Below are 23,422 nucleotides of genomic sequence, written 5' to 3'. Positions count from 1 at the left end.
GATATTGACACTGAATTGAATCCGTGTTAAATTATACACTCACTTAATTGAGACTAAATTGGTTTTCTTTCTCCAATTTCAGGTTGTCGGCTGTCAAGATGGTACACTTGCCTGCTACAATCTTGCTTTTAACACCGTCCATGCGCTTTATCGCGAGCGCTACGCGTTTCGTGAGAATATGTGCGACATAATCATTCAGCATTTAGTGTCCGGCCAGAAAGTGAGAATAAAGTGCCGTGATTTGGTGAATAAAATTGCCATCTATCGAAATCGCTTGGCCGTGCAGTTGCCCGAGCGCGTTGTTTTATATGAACTAAGTTCAGCCGAGAATCAGCCGATGCATTACAAAGTGAAGGAGAAAATTGGCAAAAAATTTGATTGTAGTTTGCTCGTTGTATGCGCTCAGCATCTGGTCTTGTGTCAGGAGAAAAAGTTGCAAAGTCTGGACTTTTCGGGTATGTTGCAACGAGAATGGGTCCTGGATAGTTTTATTCGTTACATCAAAGTTACTGGTGGGCCGCCGGGACGTGAAGGATTGTTTTTGGGTTTGAAGAACGGGCAAGTGTGGCGCATTTTTCTGGATAATTCCTTACCAATGCTGATTACAACTGTTCTATCATCGGTTCGATGCTTGGATTTAAATTCTACTCGGACCAAATTGGCGATCGTCGATGATGCAGGTCGATTGGTTGTGCGTGACTTGATAAATGATGCAATGCTATACCAAGTAAGATAGAAATCGATTCATTCGATTTGACTTGACCGTTCAAACCAATAATTTTCGGTTCCCTTTTAGGATAGTGGAGTGAATTCCGTTTCATGGAATACACATTTGGAGTCGATGCTTTGCTATTCGCACACAACGGGCGGAATTAGTGTTCGTGTTGGCACTTTGCCTCCACGTAGCCCACAGACGATGCTCGGTGTTGTGGTTGGCCTGTGTGGCGCCACGGCATTCTGCCTTCGCGGAAATATGATGAACAATGTATCACTCTCTTTGGGCTCGACTATGTGGCAATTTATCGAAGCAGGTCTATTCGAGTAAGTGTCGAAGGATCAAATTATAACTTAGCTTTTCTATTCCATGAACGACTTAAGTACTAATCCAATAAATTCTTCAACACAGAGAGGCTTATCAGGTGGCATGCTTAGGTGTATCATCGTCCGACTGGGAAGGATTAGCTCACGCGGCTGTGGATGCACTCCAGCTTACAGTAGCAAAGAATGCATATGTTCGTGTACGGAATTTGCCCTGGCTTCAACATATAAATGAAATCCGAGAACGTCAAAAACGCGGTGACGTACCCAAGGAAATACTGCAAGCCGACAATTTGGCGTTTGCTGGTAAATTCAAAGAAGCAGCCAGATTGTATCAGAAGAATGGATACAGTAACAAAGCGCTGGCAATGTACACCGATTTGCGAATGTTCGATTTGGCTCAGGAATTCTTGAAAGAGGGTGATTCATCGGATCGACGAGAGCTGGTGCGAAAACGAGCTGAATGGGCATGTTCTGTTCATGAGCCAAGAGCAGCTGCTGAACTGCTGTTGAGTGCCGGCGAACATGAACGAGCCATTGAAATCGTTGCCGAACAAGGATGGGCCGATGTGTATGTTTCCAACTGTTTTTTTCTTCTTCGAATATATCTAATTTGAAATAAACGCACATTTTGATACTTTCAATTGCAGATTGTACGACATCGGTCGCCGATTGAGCCAAAATGATCGATCTGCACTGAATTTGGTGGCATCGAATTTGAGAAAATTAAAGTCGTTACCTTTGGCGGCTGAAATCTACAGGAAACTCGGTGAAGAGGCTCAAGTGGTTCAGTTACATGTTGAATCACGCGATTGGGCCGAAGCGTTTCGTTTGGCCGAGAATTTGCCACAAGTCTTGCAATCAGTACATAGCCAACATGCACAGTGGTTGGCCGAATCGGATGAATTTATTAAAGCGCATGAGGCCTACATTCTTGCTGGTCAACCGCAGGAAGCGATTAGGCTTTTGAATAGTTTAACCGATTGCTCGATTTCGGAAAATCGCTTTTCGGATGCGAGCTACTACATGTGGTTGCGGGCAAGACAATTTCTCAAGTCATTGCCAAAACATGAACCGATCTCAAATGAAGCATTAGCCAAATACGAAAGTTTACACCGACTTTCGACAATTTACTACGCCTATGCAACCATTCACAACTATTTGTCCGAACCATTCACGAGCTACTCGGCACCAGCGCTATTCAATACCAGCCGCTATGTCGTAAATCAAATTGGAGCAGACAATGGATTGCCACCAAAAGGAATTGGCATGTTGTGAGTAGAAAGAACTGAAAGAGAATTTTCGTTTCTGTTCATACCGATTAGATTACATGCAATTTTTCAAAAGAAACTCATTTACCAGTAATTGTAATATTTCAGTGCCGTTTTGTATACATTGGCCAAACAAGCGAAAGAGTTGAACTACAAAAAACTCAATCTGCAAGTCAACAATCGCATCCAAAAGCTACGAGTTCCGTCAGCTTTGCAAGAACAAGTCGATGTAAGTACTTTAGATGGAAATACTTCACCATTTGACTGAAACTTGTTCACATATATGATTTGATTTGGAAAATTGTCACTTCTACAGATAAATTACATCGCAAGCCGTGCCTGCCCCGGTGGATTCAATGACCCCGAAGATTCACTGCCGATGTGCTACAAATGCTCTAACTACAATTCGCATCTACGTGGAAATCAATGCCCATCGTGCCAACATCACTATATTTTCTCTTTTGTTTCATTTGGTAAGCATCACTAAGCAAATTTGATTTGTATTTCAAATGCGAAGCTAAGAATAGTTATGCAAAAGAAAAACGAATCAAAAAAAGAATGGGAAAAACTCAATTTCGATTCTTATAAAATTCTTTGTCATTTCTTCCAATTCTTTTTGTTCAGAAATCTTACCGTTGGTGGAATTCTCTCCCGAAGATGATATCCCTGAGCAAGAAGTAGAGCGGCTTTTACTCGCACCGCCAAAGACCAATATCGAATCCATGGATCCGTTTGTCGATACAATGATCAATGAAGAAGTATCCGATATTTTACCATTGACACTGGATCGTGACGCTCTGCGCGCATTGGACCCAACCACAGTGCTCATTGCAAAGTGGCCAGCGCCACTGAAGACTAAGTATTATCGAAATTTAATGCCCGAATGGCAAATCAGTATGTGCCCTGAGTGCTTACAGGTGAGTCTTACTATGAAGAATTCAAAATGGCTTTAAATCTTTCTCATTTCGTCGAAATTGAGTTAATTATTTGTGTTTTAAATCTCTCGTTGCAGGTATTTCACTCCGAAGACTTTGAACTACAGGTTTTACAAAAGGGCTACTGTCCATTTTGTCGCACTTCTTCTGAGACTTTATTGAATTAAGCACCGTTTCACATTGTGATTGAAGCAATGAAATCCGTCCAAGAAACAAGTATTATTTTGTACATTGAAATATATATTCGAATCGTGATTCACGTTGACACAAATAAAGAAAAAATGAGAACAAACAACAGAAAATGTCTATTGCAAATGCGTTTATATTTACTACACAGAAGTTAGCTATTACTGTGAAAATTGCATTATTATTATTCTTAAAGTTTGGAAAAGTTGGAAAAAAAACAACCAGAAATTCTGCTGACTGAAGAATGTACAACAGTGATGCCGTGAAATGTTACATCTTTTTCTATTGTTTTGCGCTGTTTTTTCGTGTGTGTACGTTATTTTTCAAGTTTTTTTTCCCCTCTTTTTCTGATTTGATTTCTTTCTACGTGAACTCTTCAATGGCAAGCGAATGAACGAATGTGTATGCGAGTTTGTATGCAGTGATTGTAATTGAATTTCTTCTATTTTTGCTTGTTCAAAAGTTTTACATAATTGGATAAACATCGGAGATACGTATTGAACGCATGCTAGCATACGATTTTCAGTGGATGAATGGATGTGTGACATCGCCTCATGGCACGGCCACCCCATGAGTGAACGAACGGAACCGAACCGAACCAAAGCAGAGTTAGAGAGAGAGAGAGAGAGAAAGAGAGAGAGAGAAAGGGAGAGGACGAAAGGAAAAAAAACGCGATGTCGAAGAGAGAATTTTTAAGTAATTCGATTTAGATATTGCAAAAGCTTTTCTACAAATAAACCGAAGTGGAAAAAGGGTGTTTTCCGCATATCATTTGAACGTTTTTACCATTGAAATAAATGCCGTTATTCGATGTTCCCGCACATAGATACACACACACGCCAAAAACGGGCATCCCATTCGCATTGACGATTCCGTGACAACAAATGAATGGAGATCCAACTGCACAGAAAAAATAACACAAACGGAAGACAGGGAGGCAAACACAAAGCACACATACATACATACAAAAAGAAGCCGAAGATTTTCCATTCGAATGCGATGGCATGAAAGAGACACAACAGAAGGCGGAGGATAGACAAACATCAAGCGAAGCATGAATACCCATACTGGCTGCCAAAAATTCAACGTACAAGTAGACTCGTTTGCTTTGTTAATAAAACACATTACTCACATTTGCTTGTGTACGCAAGATTTTGTGCGATTCAATTCGGTCGACAGAATACAGAGAGAGAAAGAGAAAGAGAGAGAGAGAGAGAGAGAGAGAGAGAGAGAGAGAGAGAGCGGGCGATATTTGTTCCGACAACGTTGTTGCGAAGGGATTTTTATTTTCCGCTCGATTCGGTTGTTCTCTTTTTCGTTGTTACTAGAGGCCGTTCGTTTTGTTGCTGCTGCTGTTGTTGTTGTTGTTACTCTTCTACATAGAATATTCGAATTATTTGACGATAGAGTGAGAGTTGGCTCTGAACGCCAATTGCATACCAGGCAAAACACCAGATAGATAGACTACATATACTTTAGATGTTACATATATTTAAATTCATGCTTCTATTAAATATTGTTTGCGATATAGAAATGTGAACGCACGAATAAACTTTCTAACAACAATTTTTGTCAATAGCAAATAACCGAACGAACGGAACGAACAAGATGAAGAGAGAATGAGACTATGAATGCTTAAATATTTATATGCTTATTTCGGGCTGGCTTCGGCATCCCAATTGCATATATACATTTTTGTATTAATTTCAAGTCGATGTACTCATTCAATTTGATTTTGCTCCAACGGAATAAAATTTGAAATTCAATTATTGCGTTCTTTCTTGCGCGTTTGATTCGCTGCTTCGGCACCATCACCGCCAGTTTCAAACCGTAATAATCCTTCGATTCGTTCGATCGAACGAACGAATGAACAAACGAATGCATAAACCGAATATTGCTATGCACTGTATCTGTCGGATAAACCAAATGAAAATTGTTTATGCTTCACTTGAGTTATGCTTCGAACGAGCCCCAAAATAGCCGTTAGCCAATTAAATAATTATTTTGCTTCCAAAATATTTCCATTTAACTACTGCTCGTTGTTTGGTTGTTGTTGTTCGTTGAATTGACATATCATTCGATACGACTTTCGCTCGCTGAACCATTTATCATTCAAATCGGACTTTGCTGGCGAAAATAACAACTTCACTAAATGACCAAAGTGAATTGGTTCTGCTGTTGAAACAAAAACAAAACAATTTTCGTACATTTTTTTTTAATCATTTATGCATCAAGTGTTATTGTACGCCGAACCAATAACTCTGAATATATCGTATTGAAGCAATCTTTGTTGGCTGCTCAACCAAGAAGAAAAAAAGAAAGAAAAAAAAACGGAAAAGAAAAGGCAACAAAAATCACAGCAAAAAAATGAATTAACATGTATTTCAATTAAAATCGCTTCGATTGGCAATTTAAATTTGATTTATGGCTTGGCACTCGATACGATTTCTGCAATTTGGTTGAATTGAATTGTTGGGCGAGAATTAGATTGTGGTGTGTGTTTGTAGGTATGTGTGCGTGTGTGGATTGGGCAAATATATCGAAATTAATACCTTTGGTTCGATCGATTTGGTATTCAAAAGGAAGGAAATTCGCACGAATGACTAGGTTTTGTTTCTCTTCGCATATTTCTTAATCAATTAGAATCTTCTACGTATGTAGTATCTACGCTATAAGCTATATATATGTGTTTGTACCTAGTTGACAACGGCATCATCAGTCGAAGCACACAATTTTATTGTTTAAAATGTCCGATTTTCCACCCATTTAGCTTTGTGCGTGTGTTTACCGACAGATTTTCTCCTTCGAATCATCTTCTGAAATTTCTTTGTGTTGTACAAACTTGAAACACAACATGCATTTCAAGAGAGCATATATTCACGGGATGGTTGATGGAACACCCGAAAACCATTTAATATGTCAAGTACCACCTAAATACACAGATATATACTTGGTATGTGTTTAGATGTACAAATGAGCCAAATGTTTCGTATATTTGTTGGGTCGTTTATTCTTTTTCTTTTTTTTTCTCTCTCTCTCTCCCTCCGTATTGTATGCTTTACTGTTTTGTGCAAAGCATTCGGGTTGTGTTTAGCATCCATCCACGTACGTTGAATTCACGTACGCATTAAAGCAACACAAAACGGAAACTGACCGGAAAGACTGTCGACTTTTCTTGAGTTGCAAATATCAATGTTTCATGGTTGGGATATCGTCCACCGAATCAAAGACGGTTCAAAACACACAAAGTCCAAGTTGGGGAGAGAGAGAGAGAGAGAGAGAGAGAGATAGAGGAAAAAAACTTGGCTCATATAAACGTGACTGAAGTCCCTAAGCAGGGAACAACGAAAGCACACACGCACACAAACAATTACAAAGGAAGGAAAATCTGTTCTATAAAACGCCCTCTCAAACTGAAAAGGTATTGCCTCACGTTGTGTAACGACCGTTGCTGCTCGCAATCACATTCAATTGAAATCCACATGGAATTTGTTACATTATCGAAGCTTCGAAGCGCCTTAAAACGGTACCTTGCCTCTAGTCATCAAGCAGTTTCTTGCCAATTTTCCACCTCAAGTTGAGAGAAAACTTGGAGCTTGGGTTTCACAGAATGTTTTTGCCATTTATAAAGTAAATACACGAAATTCAAATGGAACGTGTAATTTTCGACACTTTCGTCCGATTCGATGATTGTAATTCGTCAGCTAAATTTATGCATGCAACCATTGATATCTCTTCTTTGAGGCGAAAAAATTCGATAGCCGTTTGCATCAGCTTGAGTTGTTTCTCACTTGTTTGATGGGTGTTCAATTTTTTTAATGAACCGGCATGTTGCACCGGTAAGCGCATCGATGCTGTCTCGCCGCTTTCATCGTTGCAACATAATCGTGGGTGTTAATTTTTATTTGATGATTGCAATACGCACGGTTTCCCCATTTAAATTGCACCAAATGCAAAAATACCGCCGCTGCTACTGCTGCATCACGAAATTGCATGCACAAAATCAATGCATTGTTTTTGTTTACATCTTGTAAAATGGTGTGCCAGCCTGTCTGCCTGTCGATGTGAAAATTGCACGCAACACTGTTGTTTGTAAAACAGAACAAAAAAAATGACGTTCGTGTATTTTGCCATTTGTGTCAACAGCATCCAGTCATTAAAATTCGCCAAATAATTTTTGGGTTAAATTTGCATTGAATGCATCGGAAAAAAAGAAGAAGAATTACACACAGGGAGCGAAAGGATCCGAGAGGCGAATGTAAAACCTAATAAAATAATTGAATGTGACATGTTTACATAATATTATTATTGTTGGCGGCGTTGTGTTGAAATCAAACAATGTGTGATTTTCAATTTATTCATCGTACGTATTCGAAATAGCGAAAACAAAAACTAGCGCTTGACTCTCTCTCTCTCTCTCTCTCTCACACACACTCTTTTTCACTTGTGCATGTGTACGTGGGATATGTCATGGCCTCATAATTTGCTACATCAAAATAGTGGTTATTGAGCATTGTCTCTCTCTCTCTCTCTCTCTCTCTCTATCGCCACAACTGATCTCAAAATCAAAGAAAATTACTATGTTCTTGTAATGCATATGTACCATTTGTGATGTATATTGGTTACGCGACAGCAGCGGTGATGCCGATGACGACAATGACAGCCGTCATTCATCATTGCATTTGAATCATGAATAGCTTTGGCCATATAACATCGGGTCGTTTTTGCTTTTGTTATCACTTTGGCAACGTGTGTACGATGACATTAGTCGCGTTGTGTCTCCCGAAAACGTTGACGTCGATGCACGATCGATGTATTTGCTCATACCCTGGCTGATATATTTGCCATTTTCGATTTCATTCATGTTCTTTTCTAAGCAATAATCACATATTTGCCAGACAGTCGACGATAATTATGGAGCGCGCTTGACGCAATTTCAATGCACACACACAGAGAGAGAGAAAGAGAAAAGAAAAAGCCGAATAAATTTGAAAAAAAAAAACTGAAATCTTTCTGGATTCATGATTCCCTTGAGTCACCCATTTTTACCACGACAACAGTAGAAAACAAGATAAAAAAAATCTATTGACGACAGAAAAATATGCGCATCGTTTGTAAATCCAAAGCAAAATAAAACTGAGCCAACAAGCAATTGACTGAATGTCACATTGAATCAATCGCAAAAGCAAAGGAAAAAAATTATTGATTGGATCGAGAGTGTTTCCGAGGAAACTGCAATGCAACATTCAACACACCCGATAAAAACTATTTATTCAATGTTAGAGATGTAATGTGGTTAGATAACAATAAATATGCTACTAAATATACATAATCATTGGTACAATCACAATAATAACACAGTGTAAAAGTAAGCAATAATAAAGTTGCAGTAGTTTGACGGCAACAATGCTGACTGTTCATATGCTACGGTAGCAGTGGATGAATTCAAAGAGCGGAAAAGAGAGCGAGAACGAGAGAGAGAGAGAGAGAGACACTGGATGCTAAATCCAGTGTACATGGAGTATGTCAATACAAGTCCATGGCTTGTAGAAAATCTTATGGCACATTCATTCGCTCGTATTTACAGTTAAATGCAAACAGTAAATTGAATTAACCTCCCTCATCGCATCATATAATTCATGCAAATAATTCCTTTTGTTGTGCGATTATTTTCCTCTTTTTATTCCGATTCTTCGGCTGTTTTCCGTTTCCCTTGTGCTGAGTGTGGATAACGTGTATTCTGGTTTCCGAAGGGTGTTATTTAAGTACGATTCAGTGTCGTTGTCGTCGCCACACCACCGCACCACCACCACCACCATATTCATCGTCATCATCAACAATTGCAATGAATTCATTTTCGGTTGCACGCCAGCCTTTTTGGGGGTAATTGGAACAATAAAAAATTGACTACCGTTTCATTGCGAGCAGCGTGTTATTTTGTATGAGCACACCGATTAACGTCCCTAGGGTCTTTTTTAAGAATGCTTTTGTTGTTGTTGTTGTTGTTGCTGTTGCTGTTGCTGTTGCTGTTACATTTCATGTATCACATTCAAGAATGCTTGAGACCTTTTTTTTCTACTTTCTCTTCTTCAATGCCTGTGCAATGTCTGTTTTGTGCGCTCGCTCGCGCATAACGTCAAATTGTGAGAAAACGGTAGATTTTGAGACCGGCGAAACGACTAGGAAATTTATCACAAAGCAAAGGAAATCATCGACTAATGAGAGTAAGTCGATCAATGAGCCAACAAATGAACTGCATCACTTTGTCTGTGGCGTTCTTTTTATCTGGCGGTGTGTGTATGTGCCCTGCAACGTTTCCACTGTTTGATGTTCTGCTGACAACACAATTCAAAAAGTCAGCGGTTTTCCATTTGTTTTTTTTTTCGATTTCATTTTTATAACTTTTATGGAGTGCAAATAAATATGCAGAGAAGTTTGTAGAGCATCGCAATTTCTGCATAAAGTAAATATGCATTGAAACCGTGCACGGTGGGCAAAAAAGTGTGACAAGAGTCATAACCAGTCGAATGAGTGGAAAAAAATTGTCCGAATAATAATCGCGAATGTGTTGATGTAAATTTGCATTCTTTTTTTCGGGTGTTTTTAATGATAGAACCAGTGCGATAAGCATACGCCATCACTCGTGACCGAATTGACAGAAATCATTCAATTTTGTATTTTGTTCCACCGACGATGAAATTATGTATTCTTGTGACACACTCCGTGGCCAATTCAACAAATACGAAAAGCTTCAACATTTTCATCATGTCACACAATTGTCGCGTTTGTCTCGCAAATCAAAGAATATTTTCACCATTTTCATCCGACGAATGGTAATAAACTCAAGTTACAAATAGAATTTAAAAATAAAATAGAAATACGGCGTCGAAAAAAAAGATGTACTCGACTTTGGCATGCCAACCCAAAGTGAATTTAATACATTTTTTTTGTTGGTTCACAATGGCACGAATTATGAAGGTAATTTATGATCTTTTTGCATTTTTCATTTCCCCAATGTTTTCAAGTGGAATAAAAATTCGAAGTCGCCAGAAAAACTGATGCGTTGAATGTATATTTCCTTCCGGCTCAGACAAACTTCTCCAGTGTTTTTGTATGACGTGCACACGGTGTTATGCGCGAGGTTTTTCCATAATTCGGATGATTGGTGGATGATTTCATATGCAACATGAAAAATTCGGAATCGTTGAACGAGTAAAAGCTGTTTTGTTGTTGTTCTTTTTTGTTTGCAATCCAGGTTGCAAATGGTTCCAGTTTAAAGATTCACCGGAATCGGTTGAAGTGAGACCAGGCAAATCCCCCGATGTTCACTTGAACCGGTTCACAGCGGCTAATGATAAACCCCTCTCTCTCTCTCTCTATGTGTGCGTGTTTGTATCACATCGTTGAGCGAATGAAAAGTTGGAACGAGCGACCGATTCAGAAACAGAGCAAAATACAGTCCAAAAATTACCATAGTTGGTGTATTCATTTTATCGAGTGCAACCCGTGGCAAATCCTTCGTTTGTACACTTGTTTGATCTGTGATCAGTGGAGTGCGATGAATTTAGCAAATAGCTTGCAGGCACAGCCCGCATTCATTCGTTACACTCATAATGTATGATATCCAATTATTTCTTGTGCATAAAGTTCGGTAAATATTTGCTTGTAGCGCCTTCGTATCAAATGAAGAAGAAAACAAATCAACAGTCAAAACCAAAGAGCCCAGTATGTTGAGGAAGAGTGAAAAAAGAGAATCGCACCCGTAAAACGCACAATCAACATATGTCGAATAAAATTGTTGGTTGGGCGCACGGGAATCAAAGCGAGCAAAACATGCATTCACATTCGTATTCATTGTTTGCACTCTTCCATGTAAGCATTGCGAACGGAAATAGAAATAAATATGTCGATGTGTGTGTGTGAGATAGAGAGAGAGAGAGAGAGAGAGAGAGAGAGAGAGAGACTTAAAAAGAGATTAACACTTGTTTCAATCGATACGCACAATCCACAATAATATGACACTATTTGAACTAAGCGGCATGGTTAATAAGGTAAATTGACACATTTACCATGCATCAAAAATGCAGATACGGTTTTTGTGGTGGTTATTTAATTTCGACAATTCATATGATTTTCACCCGAATCAACCAGGCATTGTAACCGTTTCGTTCGACACCCTTTCTACATGTTCCTTTCACTTTGACCATACTTACTGCTGCTAGTACTGTTGCTACTGTTCCGTTCCGTGTTTGAGCTGTCAAATGGAAACGGCCTATAAAGTTGTAATAACCATTTGATTGAAATAACAACGTTTGCGGAGCAGTTGAAATGCTCGTTTGATTTGTACGCCATTTGTCTTTGTGTCCTTTTTACAATTTCAAAAAGAGATGAAGTGAACGAATGGAAAAAAAATGAAGCAGATGTATGTAAGCTCATTTGATTTTATTCACCATTTTAAATACCCAATATGTAACAAACAATGAAATATATTTTTTTGTTATTTGTTTGGCCAAAAATTGTATGTGTTTTTTCTCGCTTCTTGAAATTCAACATATTTCCGATGAATAAATGAGCAGGCGGGCCAAGTGAAAACACGTCAACAATTTTTGCATCAGCATCGATGAAACGGAAAGAAAAAAAAGATTCAGTTTTTACTAGAGTTGTTTGTTGTTTTTTTTTTTATGATGGCATTTAATTCTGATGATGATTTATGCACTTGAAATATTGCCAAACCATTAAGTTAAGCTCAGGTGAATGTTAGTCGTCTTTATGTGTGCACACATTTCGATTAGCTCATCTCCAACATCGGGTAATTTGTCTGCAAAATTAACACACTTAAAACAAACAAAATTTGTTTAAGACGATATGATTGATGGACCGATATTTGTTTCTGCAATGGCTTTCAGAATGATTACCTTTCCGCTTTACAGTATGACTTTTGGGAATTGAAATATAAAAATTTTTGCTTCAGAAAAAAGCACACACACACACAAGAGCTGTGTGCGAAAGGGAAAAAAGCGCTACATGGCGAAAAATAAAAATGAAGCAACAAAATATCATGGTGTCTTTTTCATTCACTGTTTCTTTTTTGTTCTTGTTGCTTAGTATATCTTTCAACAGTTTCCATTTATAGTGTGCTAAAAAAAATCGATGATAAAATGTAAATATATACATCCATTTCGGGATGGACGAAGAGTTGTTGGAATTTCATCGGCTCAAAGCGCCAGTAGATTTATAGACCTATTTAAAGTTATTACGTGCATTCTTTTAAGTCGTTCTGCTGTTGAATTCATTTCCACTTTTTCTGCAATATATACATTTTTATCTCAACAATCTTTCAATTTCAGTTTATTTCGCCCATAACATCTCAATTAAATGAGATCGTCGTGTGTTTTTCTCTCATTTTTTTCGTTTGGCTGTGTTTTTTTCCCTCTTCACCTTACTCATTCGGGAGTGTTGTGATACTGGCCGTCACTGAGAGCAAAATCCAATTTAAAATGATATAATGAAATGTATGTGTGCATGAGAGAGTGTGGACGAGAAGCAGAATGCCGAAGAAGCAACACGGCACACACTTGAAATGTAAATGAAGAAATTGGTCAAAAAGAGACGAAGCAAGCGAATGCAGACGATATTGAGCCGAAGTGAAATAGAGAGTCATGAGCATCCGATTATGTTTGTTTTTACGATAAATGCATCGAAGCTGAAACACACAGCTCAATAAAATATCATAAATTTATTACAGTGTACAGCACGCCCATATCCGCACTACCTGAATTAACTTCTCTCGCCAAAATGTGCGCACATTTCATTCTCGAGATCGTTGCGGTTTGATCGCACAGCATTTGGCAATTCGGACGATGGCTTAGAACCTCGCGCAGAACTGGCTGTGGTCAGTTTTATTGTACCGAAAACCAACCAAAACGAACGAACGATGGAATCAACGTGAAAAACGAAAATTATTGCATATATAAACAGGCAGCGACACACTGAACACCGAACAAGGATGGATAGATAAAACAACGCACATATTTGTTTTAATAACTTGGTAATTTATAATAATCTTGCTAATAAGAATCCAAATGATTGCTAAAGTTGAGGAAAACACACATACACACACAAAGACACGATGCCATAGGTTCTGCTGCGATTCGGTGCCATGGTTATTATTATGGATATATATGCATATATGTAAACGAGCGAAGATAGAAAGAGAATAAAACCCATCCATTTTCTCTCTGTTTGCACCAAATATTTTCACAACTAACCGTCTTTGAATGGCACAATGCTATAAAATGTTTCCTTCAATCGTTCAAAATAAATACCCATAATTTATTATGGCGTTTCATAATATGAACTTTGCACGAAATCCAAAATGCAAAATACCATTCGCCGTGCGAAATCTTATTAATCGGAGTGCACAGTCAGTGGAGTACACATTTCCACGGCGAAGAAAAAAAAACAACAACACACACTGGAACACAGAACCAAGAGCAAAGAGTAAACAAAGAAAGGAACGATGAAAAAAAATGAAATGCAATTTTCGACCGTTTCGATCGCACAAAAATTATTGAGAACTCAATCGAACCGTAACCGAACTCGGTCCAGTGTAATAATTCAATTCTTGAATGCGTTTGCGAACAAACACCGATTTCGTTTTACAAGTCAATTATTCGATTGTGTTGAACACGGGCCTCTTGAATCACATTGTGTCACATTGTTTGCGTGAATTTTTCACTCGATTTACAATGATTGTGGGTCGAGCAACCCGAAACCGATGGATGATTCGTTTTTTTTCCCTCTTTTTCTCTCTTCGATTGGCTAGGAAGTGAACTTATCATCACATCATCGAACAAATCTATGACATGATCTTGAATAATTGGATGTGATAGAACGTTCCGATTTCGCAATCAAATGAATAACGAATCAATTTTTTTTATCAAAATCTATGTTCTCTTGGATACCATCTGAATGGCATCTTGAAATAATGCCAACGCTAACAAAAGTTCCCTTCAAATTCATCAACTTTCCACTTGAACTATTAATATGGTCGTTTTTTGTCGTTTGATTTTCTAAAACCATATTCTGTCAATTATTATTAGGAACTCCAGAACGAGAGAGAGATGTAAAGTTTCAATTTGAAACGTTTTTTGTTCTGTTAAGTTGAAAAAGTGTTTAATTTATCTGATTTGAGAGACGAAAAAAAAACAAAATTGTTATTGAAAATATTTGCATGTTTTCAAAGGAAGTCAAGCGATGTTATTGAAATGGAAAAATTAATGTTGCATTTTTGGTATTGACAAACGTGGATCCGATCTCACTGAGTTTCGGTGTTTAATGAATAGATTAATAACAGGTGTTTCGTGCAGTAAAACTGCGTTTATGAAAATATATTGGCCATAAATACCAATTAGGAGCTATTCGGTTGGAATCACCCCTCGAAATAAACAAAAAGTGGGCTGTGATGTTATCACTTCTTTAATGCAATTGAAATGAAAAGAAAACACATACACCACAGGCCATAAGTTTGGATACCCCTATGAATGAATTTGGCCCAAAATTTTAAAATTTCAAACCGCTTGTCCAATTTCAACATGCTATACGTCGTTGGAAAGGTCTCGGAGAGTACGTATCATTTTTGGTATTAAACATCAAAATCGGCCAGCTTTTGGCCAAGATATGGCTGATTGAAGATTTCGGCCAAAAATTACAAACGGCCATATTTTGGCCAAACGCCGGCCGATTTTGATGTTTAATACCAAAAATCACATCGACTTTTCAAGACCTTTCCAATGGCGTATATAACTTTTTAATCCGATGGCCCGTTTAAGACTTTGATTTTGGCTCCCACAGCTCAAAGGCCAAAAGATGGCCATAGGCCGGCCAAATGTTATCTTCCAAAACTTCCATTCGGTCAGAATTTCGATATATTTTCATATCCAATACTAAATTTCAAGTGAAAATGTTCAAAAAACGTAGAATCAAACGTTTCATAGGGGTATCCAAACTTATGGCCTGTGGTGTATATACACGAAACAAATAAGCCCATGGATGTGTATATGTCAATTTTTCATTGAGATTTCAAATGGAGTTTCGGGGAAGAAAAAATGTCGGCCATACCAAACGACATAATAATTTCTTGTCTTGTTAGCACAAGGAAATAGAGCAGTTATTCTCTTAATTGAAGAATCTTCCAAAGTTCGTGTACATGATGGCGAAGAAAATATATGAGAACCGCCTCGAATTTTTCCAACATTTCCATTCGTTGTACACGTCAAGAAATTGTGCGCTGCGCAACAAAATAGAACACAATTAGCACGAACAATGGAATTCCTAATTAAATGGATGAAACACATTTTACGGGGAGAAATTTTTTTTCTTCTTTTCGGTCGGAAAATTCCAACGTAATAATTTACGTCTTCATTCTGTTTCTGCTTCTCACTATCTACACAAAAGCTGTTGCCAGCACCGTATTGGAGCGCTTGACATTCCATAAATTAAATCACCGAAGAGAAACTGCATTTGTGAAAAATGGGATTTGTGTTTCGTTGAAATTTCATCACGGAATTCCAATAATGGAAAAAAAAAATTAACCAGAAACTATGAGCAACTGTCGATGAGACAACTGACACACATTTCGAATATGAATTGATTTCATTTCAACGAACATTCAGACCATCAATGTAACAGTTCTTAGTTTTTTTTTTCATTTTTCAGGGAAAAAAGCTGGTCATTACGAAAGCTGTGCGCTGATTTATTTGGTCGCCGGCAAAGCAGACAGCAAATTAGAAATTAAGTGACAATCGTATTGATGACAGCACATTATGTGGACACCATCCGTGCCGATTTGCTCGGGACCATTGCCCCTATACGTATGATTTGTCTCACCACTTCGGTTTATTAATTGAGTGAAGGTTTATATGACAATTTTTCTCCCGAAAAAATGTTTGAATTTCGACAAAAAAGGCGACAACAACAAGGAATCAAGACGAAAGTATGGCGATAAAGTTTCAATGATCAAAATCAATTCAAGTTGATGATAAATCGATATGATTTCAACTTAATCGAAAAATTACTACAGTCAACAAGAGTTTAAACGGTGAATAAAACGTAGATCACAGCATGCATGCAGCGAGACTGTCAATGACGACTCCAAAATGAAGTGGTATTTAGAAATGGTCATCATCATGAGGCGAGACGGAAAAGTCTTGCCAAGTGAAATACAAACGCCGAAAAAACGGTGTCATGAGAGTTAATGAGAAAAATAGACTAAAAGAAATAAATAAATGCCATTTGATAAATATACCAATCATTTTCTGGATGGAAAAAAAATTCGATTTGCGTTTTGATGCATTGACACGAAAAATGAAAATGAGAAACGCTTTTAACTGTCTCCCCATTAATAATATTCGAGTATAATTAAATTCTTCGATAAATAATAAAGTGAAGCGTATGCAGCAAAAAAAAGTCATCGTCGAAGGAAAGAAACTGTTTCCAAAGACAAAAGCAAAAACCTTCAGCCAAAAATCTGTTGGACAAAGGAAAAAGAAGTAGAAAATGGTAAGTGTGAACAACAAGGATGTGCAAGCTGGCAGCAGAAGCAGCAGCACACAACGAGCCAGTAATAAGTTAAATATTTATTTATTGTTTACTATTGATTCGACTATAGTTATTCGTCGATTCGGTGCGAGCAATTCATCTCACTCCACGAACGGCGATCCGCTGTGAGCGATGTGTGGTGAGGCGCGCAATAGAAGACAGACCGAAAATCATCCGGCAAAAATAGGAGGAAGAAGACGAGAAGAAGAAGCGCACGCAACATGAAAATAAACAAACGAATAGTGTTGAACGCGATGGGCGGAGCCACATTTGGACCACCTTATATTGTTGTTATTACGTACTGACAGTACATGGAAATGTGCGCATTGTTGTACCAATTTTCGGTGTTACTACATTGTTTGCTCGGTGTTTGTAACTGTTGCAGTTGTCGAGTTGCCGTCGCTTATGTGTCTGTGTTTTTTTTTATATTCGCTTTTGTGCTTGCCGTTCGGTCGCCTCTTCATCGATGGTTTACCTTCCACAGCCAGATTTTCAAATCGACCAATACACGTGCAGCAGCTGACATTGTGGTGTGTGTTGCTTTTGTTCTTCTTCTTCTTCTTCTTGCTGTTATTTTTCGGAGCAACAGACAGAGCATCGACACAACCGTTTTATAGATGCCTCTTTTTGTGCTTATACTTCAGTATCATCAGATAAGCCGACCTATTCGGATCGATTTGTGAAGTTGTTCTGCTCTTCAAATTTTGTTTTCGATCTACGCGTGTTTAACATTTTGACGTGTTTGTTTCGACAAGAAAACGGTCTTTCTTCAACGTAGTTCGGTTTTTGTGCATTTCATTTGAATAATCCATCGAAGATTTAAAAATAGAATAGATTTGGCGAACATTTATTTTTATTGATAAACAAAAATGAAGGTACATATTTTGAGTGTGAATTAATAAATTGAGTTGTAAAATATCATCATGTTGAGAAAAAAGAAACGAAATATTTGAAATTCAAAAATTCGGGAAATATTTCTCTCCTTCGAAAAGTTTACACATCCGTTTTTTTTTCTCGAGCGGATTCGAGTTTTGCGCTATTTGAATAATGATGAAAATATTGTGGATGGAATGGCCTCTTTCTTGGCATTCAAATGCGCAAACATTTTAGTTTGATTTTGGTTTTGTTTGTGAAACGAAGTTCTACGTTGTGCTGTTGCCAGTGAAAATTGATTAATCTTCTTTTGTGTTTTCTTCTTTTCGGTTTCTTTTCAATTAGTCTGAGTATAAGTGTTGCACGGCTTGCGAGGATCCAATTTCCGATCGCTATTTGTTAGAAGTATCTGGGCATGCATGGCATGGCTCGTGTTTACGATGCTGCGTTTGCTTGGCAACGCTTGACGAACAACGAACATGTTACATCCGCGATTCAAATATTTACTGCAAGGAAGACTACATGAAGTGAGTTCCGGAGCATTGAAAAAAAAAAAAAAATCTCCCAACTGAAAATTGTGCACTGAGCAAAAATTGAACTAAATTTGTGTAGAAGAGACAAAAAGAAAAGCCTAAAGGAATTTTTTTTGGTTTGTTTTTCGTTTAGATTTACACAGTGCGCAAAGTGTCAGCGAAAGATCACATCGACCGATTGGATTCGTCGTGCAAAGCAATACGTATTTCATTTGGCCTGTTTCTCGTGTGATTCATGTGATCGTCAACTGTCAACTGGTGAAGAGTTTGCCTTAATTCAAGACCAAATCCTGTGGTAAATTTGAACATTTTTATTTTAACTTGAAAATTTCTCGAAACAAAATTATAATCAGCATTTAAGTGCCGGCTTTGTAAGCACGCATCTCTAACACGATATTTGATTTGCCCTTTTTTTGCAGCCGTGAGCATTATCTCGAAACAGTTGAAGGTGAAACGACATCAAGTGACGGTAAGTAACCCAATAAAACACAACAAATTTAACGATAACTATATCAGATGGGATAATCGGATTTGGCAGTGGATTAATTTTATCTATCCCTTATTTATTTATATCTTTTTTTTGGTTGACAGCTGATAGTTATTTTGGTGGTGAGGATTCGTCAAAAAAGAAAATCAAACGAGTACGAACGGCATTCACCGAAGAACAATTGGAGGTGTTGCAGCGCAATTTTGAAATTGACAGCAATCCAGATGGTCAAGACCTAGAACGAATCGCAATAAATGCCGGCCTCAGCAAACGTGTCACACAAGTTTGGTTCCAAAATGCACGCGCCCGACAAAAGAAGCACACACATTTAGGCAAACGCAAAGGTAAATTTGGAACATTTCTTATTTCGCTCGAAATTTGCTCGAAGAATTATTATAATCAGCACTTAAGCGCCGGCTTTGTAAGCACACATCTCTAACACGATATTCGATTTGCTCTTTCTTTGCAGCTCCATACGAACTGAATGTACATATGCAAACCAATTTACTGGTATAAGAGCTGGGAGATAACCGCCCCGACGCCAACCTCCCATCAATTTAAAACTAAGTGATATATCTTTATTTGTTCGATCATTGTCTTTTTTGGTTTTAACCTCCATCCATAATGTTAATTGACAAAGTGTAACGATTCTGCATAGCTCTAACGACACTTTTGAAAAGTTTTTGCCCCCAAAAAAAAAACACAAACACACACACACACAAACAAAACAAAACAAATGAGAAAAAAAAACAAAGCAACAAAATAATGATACAGAAAATATTTAAAAAAAAAGAAAAGAAACTGTGCGCAAAAAAGTAAACACATATGTTACTTAGCATATTTTGCTCATTGTCTAGCAATTTTAAATGAATTTTCTTTTGTGTAATATAATTTATGAACAAGTATGTAAGAATATTTATTCTCATAATTTTTAATTCTCTATTGATGACTAAATAAATGCAACAATTTAATTAAGCAATGCAAGAAATACAGAAAAACAAAAACACACACAAAAAATTGCGATTTTCCTTCTCTATTATTTTTCTGTGGTTGTTCAGTTTGTTCAAAGATCGATATATAGGTATACAAAAATACTTGAGACGTTGAATGTTATGTGCGTGGTTCATCGGTTCAAAGGATTATCCGGTGTTCTAATAACATTCGAATCAATGTCAAATGACATCGGAACGTCGCATCGCCGTGTGGTGCAAAGTGGAAAACCAAAACACTTGGTGAGTCAAAGATAAAAGTATTTAAATTTGTAATAATGGTCTCAGTTTAAAGAAAGAAATAATAAAGGCGAGAGAGAGAGAGAGAGAGAGAAAAGTATCTTGTGTGATGTGATACAAAGAAAACATGAAAAGAGACGAGAGATAACCAGCTGAAGATTGTCTCATTCTTCATGCGCTTCTCGATATGATTTGTTACTTTGATCCCTTTTGATTTCTCGTCCACACATAACACACCTTTGGCTATTGGCTTTCTCAGATTCTCGAGAAAAAAACAACAACACACAAACATGCACAAAACATATAACCAGCACACAAACACACACACACACTAATCTGAATATAGGTTTTGCTTAATGAAATTTCATAAGATCATAAGACAACATCGTAATCGTTTAATAGCTTCAGTTAAAGTTATAATAAGCCGAAGATTATGGGCTGCAACAACAAGACATTTGGATCATAAGCCGAAATGAGGAAAAACTTTTTGTTAAATGCACCCAGAACTGTCATTTTTATGTGCAACAAGAAGCCATTTCATCGGAAAAATAGATTACTGACCGAAATAACAAGCGATTCTTTTCATTTGTTGTTCTTTTTTTCCTTGTTTCATTTGTTTTTTTTTCCATATCTTTATCCATTGTTCTATTGGTTTTCAATGTACTCGCGTTTTTCAAATTAGTTTTTTTTCGGTTTCTCTTCCATTTCCATCGGAACAAAGTGACAAAGAAAAGTATTGCCCTCGACTAAAGGCCAAGATTGTAAATCACGGAAAAAGGGATTCTTGGCATTTATAGCCCAACATTTGGCACAAATGAATGGAAAAGCGAGTCTTTTTATCGTCTTTTCATTCGATAAAATTGAACTGACTTTTGCTATTAAATAGTTTTTATGTCAAAATAAAACCACGTTTTTTCCAGTTTTTACCTATTCGCAATCCTTCTTTCAGAGTAATTCAAGTTGCAGTTAACCGCATTGGAACACATATTGCGCATGAAAATATTCCATTAATGCTGTGGTTGATGAAAAAGTATGCATAAAAGGTCTTGTTCTGTTGTAAACACTGTTTTTTTTTCCTTCGAACTGCATAGAAATTGAAATGAGTATTCGAGCTATTGCAAGTATCACAATCGGTTTGGTACACAAACGCCTCGTGCCAGAATCAGTTCTATTTCAATTTTTCGGTTGCATTCAATTTTGTTTCTCTGGTCTACGAAAAAAGAAAGAAAGCCATAACAGGCAGAAGAAGAAGAAAAAAATAAAATGTAAAAGTAAAGAAAGAAGAAGAATCACCCAGATGATATGTTCTTTCATTTTCGATGCGCGCTGGCACTGTCTCTGGTCTCCGGGCTCTCTGGTATTTGAACAAGCAAATTTTGCAGCTTTCAACAATGAAAATGTCAAACAGCAAATGGAGTGGCTCAATGGGCTTCAATATTGTGCGTTATGTTTGTCTGTGTTTTTTTCAGGTAAGTGATAATGATAAACTTCCAACACCTTTATGATCGGTTTCTTCTAACACACAATTCTATTCACATTTGGAATTCATTGCTTTTGAGTCTCATTGTAATGGTCACACAAGATCCATTTGTTATTCATAACCTCTGTTTATTTTCATTGAATTTTCAAGTTTTCCTCTTCCTCGTCTCTCACTCACTCACTCTCTCTCTCTCTCTCTCTTTCTCTCTCTCTCTCTCTCTCTCTCTCTCTATCGCTCTGTGCGCAGAGTGTCGTATATGGATGTATTCGAGCATTGCATTCGACTTCAGCCGCTCTATCTATTTTCACCTTTGTTCATTGTTTATTTGGAGATGCTGCTACACATTACACATTGTAGTAAGCATTTGTGAACAATGGATTACCTCAAATGCCATTCATAAGGAAAACAAAGTTTAAACATTTAAATCGATCTAACACAAATAAACACTTGGATTTGAATTTTTTTCGGTTGTAATTGTTGTGTGTGTTTGGGTGCATCCTTTTTTCTTGCTGCTTGCTTGTTTGTTTCATGGTTTTTGCGCTCTTATCGCCGGCATAATTCTAAACTGATTCACACGAAACACATGCAAATATAATTGATTTGATTTTCACCCAGAGATTATAAGGTGTTTGCATTTTGACCGAATGTTCTGTATTTCGTAGACGAATTTAAACAGAGCTAGAGAGAGAGAGCAGAGTGAGAGCATAAAGAGCCGGAGAAAGATACACAGACAAACACAGATGGAGGCGAACATATCACCGAACCTCAAGAACCGACACTGAATCATTGAAGATGGATTTGGTATTGTCGATTGAATGTGCGAGATGGTTTGTAATCAGCTCAAATGCGGGTTGATTGAACTTGAACCACAGGAGGTACTGAATCCTACAGCTATAATCAAATATTCGTATGCAACGGTCGACATTGATGACATCAATGAATACGTAATAGACTTATGGCGAGATAGCCTAAATCGACGAATGCTTCTTTCGCTTTCAAAATGCGCACGATTTTTGGCGATGCGAAAAGTGCTCGATAAAATCGGAAAATTATCCAAAGGGGTTTTCAGTTGCTCTAATTTGGTTTTTGTGATTCGGAATTCGAAGGCAGACGTTTGCAAAAGTCAAAGAGTATTCAAAATGCAAAGGCACTAATAAAAGACACGCATCATCCAAATGGGGAATCGATAGCAACAAAAGTGATATTGTGGTACAGTGTAAAGTAAAATGGCTTGAAAATGGGCATTTTCAATACGGATATGATAATTCTATTATGGCGCAATAATCGGGCGCTGGAAACGTGTGTCTTGCACGTGTCCACATACATTTCCCAACACTGATTTGATTAGCTTCAAATAGAATTACTCTATACTTGCAACTCCTTCATCGGGCACCCCCTCCAAACAACAATTGAACAACATATTCGGTTAATTTTCCTCTTTCGCTCTCTCGAAATCATATATTCATTATTCAGCTCATTATCAATCGCTTTGAAAGATCATGCAAACGTTCAATTTGACAAAACGTAACAATTTATAGAAGAAACAGCGGAGAGAACAAAACTCAGTCAGATTCCAGTGTATGCATACATAGTGTGAAACACTATGGCTTTTGTCTGGCAGGAGGCGCCCACCGTCGGCGAATTGTGCGATATGTTATAACATTTTATGGCTTGTTTACATCCTATTCAATGACGAGTTCAATTTCCTCGTGAAATGCCATGCAAAATAAATCGTAAACATATCGCATATCAAACGATAAAGTCACAGATGACGAGCGCATGATTCGCACA

The 23,422-nt window shown here is 37.6% G+C and overlaps 2 protein-coding genes across 2 annotated transcripts; both read left to right on the top strand.

The window, feature by feature from the left end:
* Positions 1–19: 19 nt before the first annotated feature.
* On the top strand, positions 20–3,546 carry LOC129579383 (intraflagellar transport protein 122 homolog; the record flags this gene model as incomplete). Its single annotated transcript, XM_055469449.1, has 8 exons — positions 20–727; positions 797–1,041; positions 1,127–1,609; positions 1,689–2,312; positions 2,418–2,538; positions 2,626–2,782; positions 2,934–3,226; positions 3,322–3,546. Coding segments are annotated over 8 exons (2,721 nt in total), but the record flags the coding sequence as incomplete, so codon positions are not given.
* Positions 3,547–17,646: 14,100 nt separating this feature from the next.
* Positions 17,647–19,921, top strand: LOC129578916 (LIM/homeobox protein Awh-like). The gene is made up of 6 exons (XM_055468202.1): positions 17,647–17,904; positions 18,248–18,429; positions 18,569–18,730; positions 18,855–18,904; positions 19,027–19,266; positions 19,392–19,921. The coding sequence occupies exons 1-6, from the start codon at positions 17,899–17,901 to the stop codon at positions 19,436–19,438; spliced, it is 687 nt and encodes a 228-aa protein (XP_055324177.1). The 5' UTR covers positions 17,647–17,898; the 3' UTR covers positions 19,439–19,921.
* Positions 19,922–23,422: the final 3,501 nt, after the last annotated feature.

The sequence above is a fragment of the Sitodiplosis mosellana genome, unplaced genomic scaffold (assembly GCF_009176505.1).
Source record: "Sitodiplosis mosellana isolate CC-2019 unplaced genomic scaffold, AAFC_SMos_1.0 Smas_scaffold_6226, whole genome shotgun sequence".
Lineage (NCBI taxonomy): Eukaryota > Metazoa > Arthropoda > Insecta > Diptera > Cecidomyiidae > Sitodiplosis > Sitodiplosis mosellana.
This window is presented reverse-complemented; position numbering and strand designations above follow the sequence as displayed.

What these genes read in the sequence shown, in the direction of transcription:
- LOC129578916 (XM_055468202.1), top strand. An exon ending in TGCAAGGAAGACTACATGAA is followed by an intron (nt 18,430 to 18,568) that starts GTGAGTTCCGGA and finishes TTTTTCGTTTAG; the next exon opens with ATTTACACAGTGCGCAAAGT. An exon ending in ATTCAAGACCAAATCCTGTG is followed by an intron (nt 18,731 to 18,854) that starts GTAAATTTGAAC and finishes CTTTTTTTGCAG; the next exon opens with CCGTGAGCATTATCTCGAAA.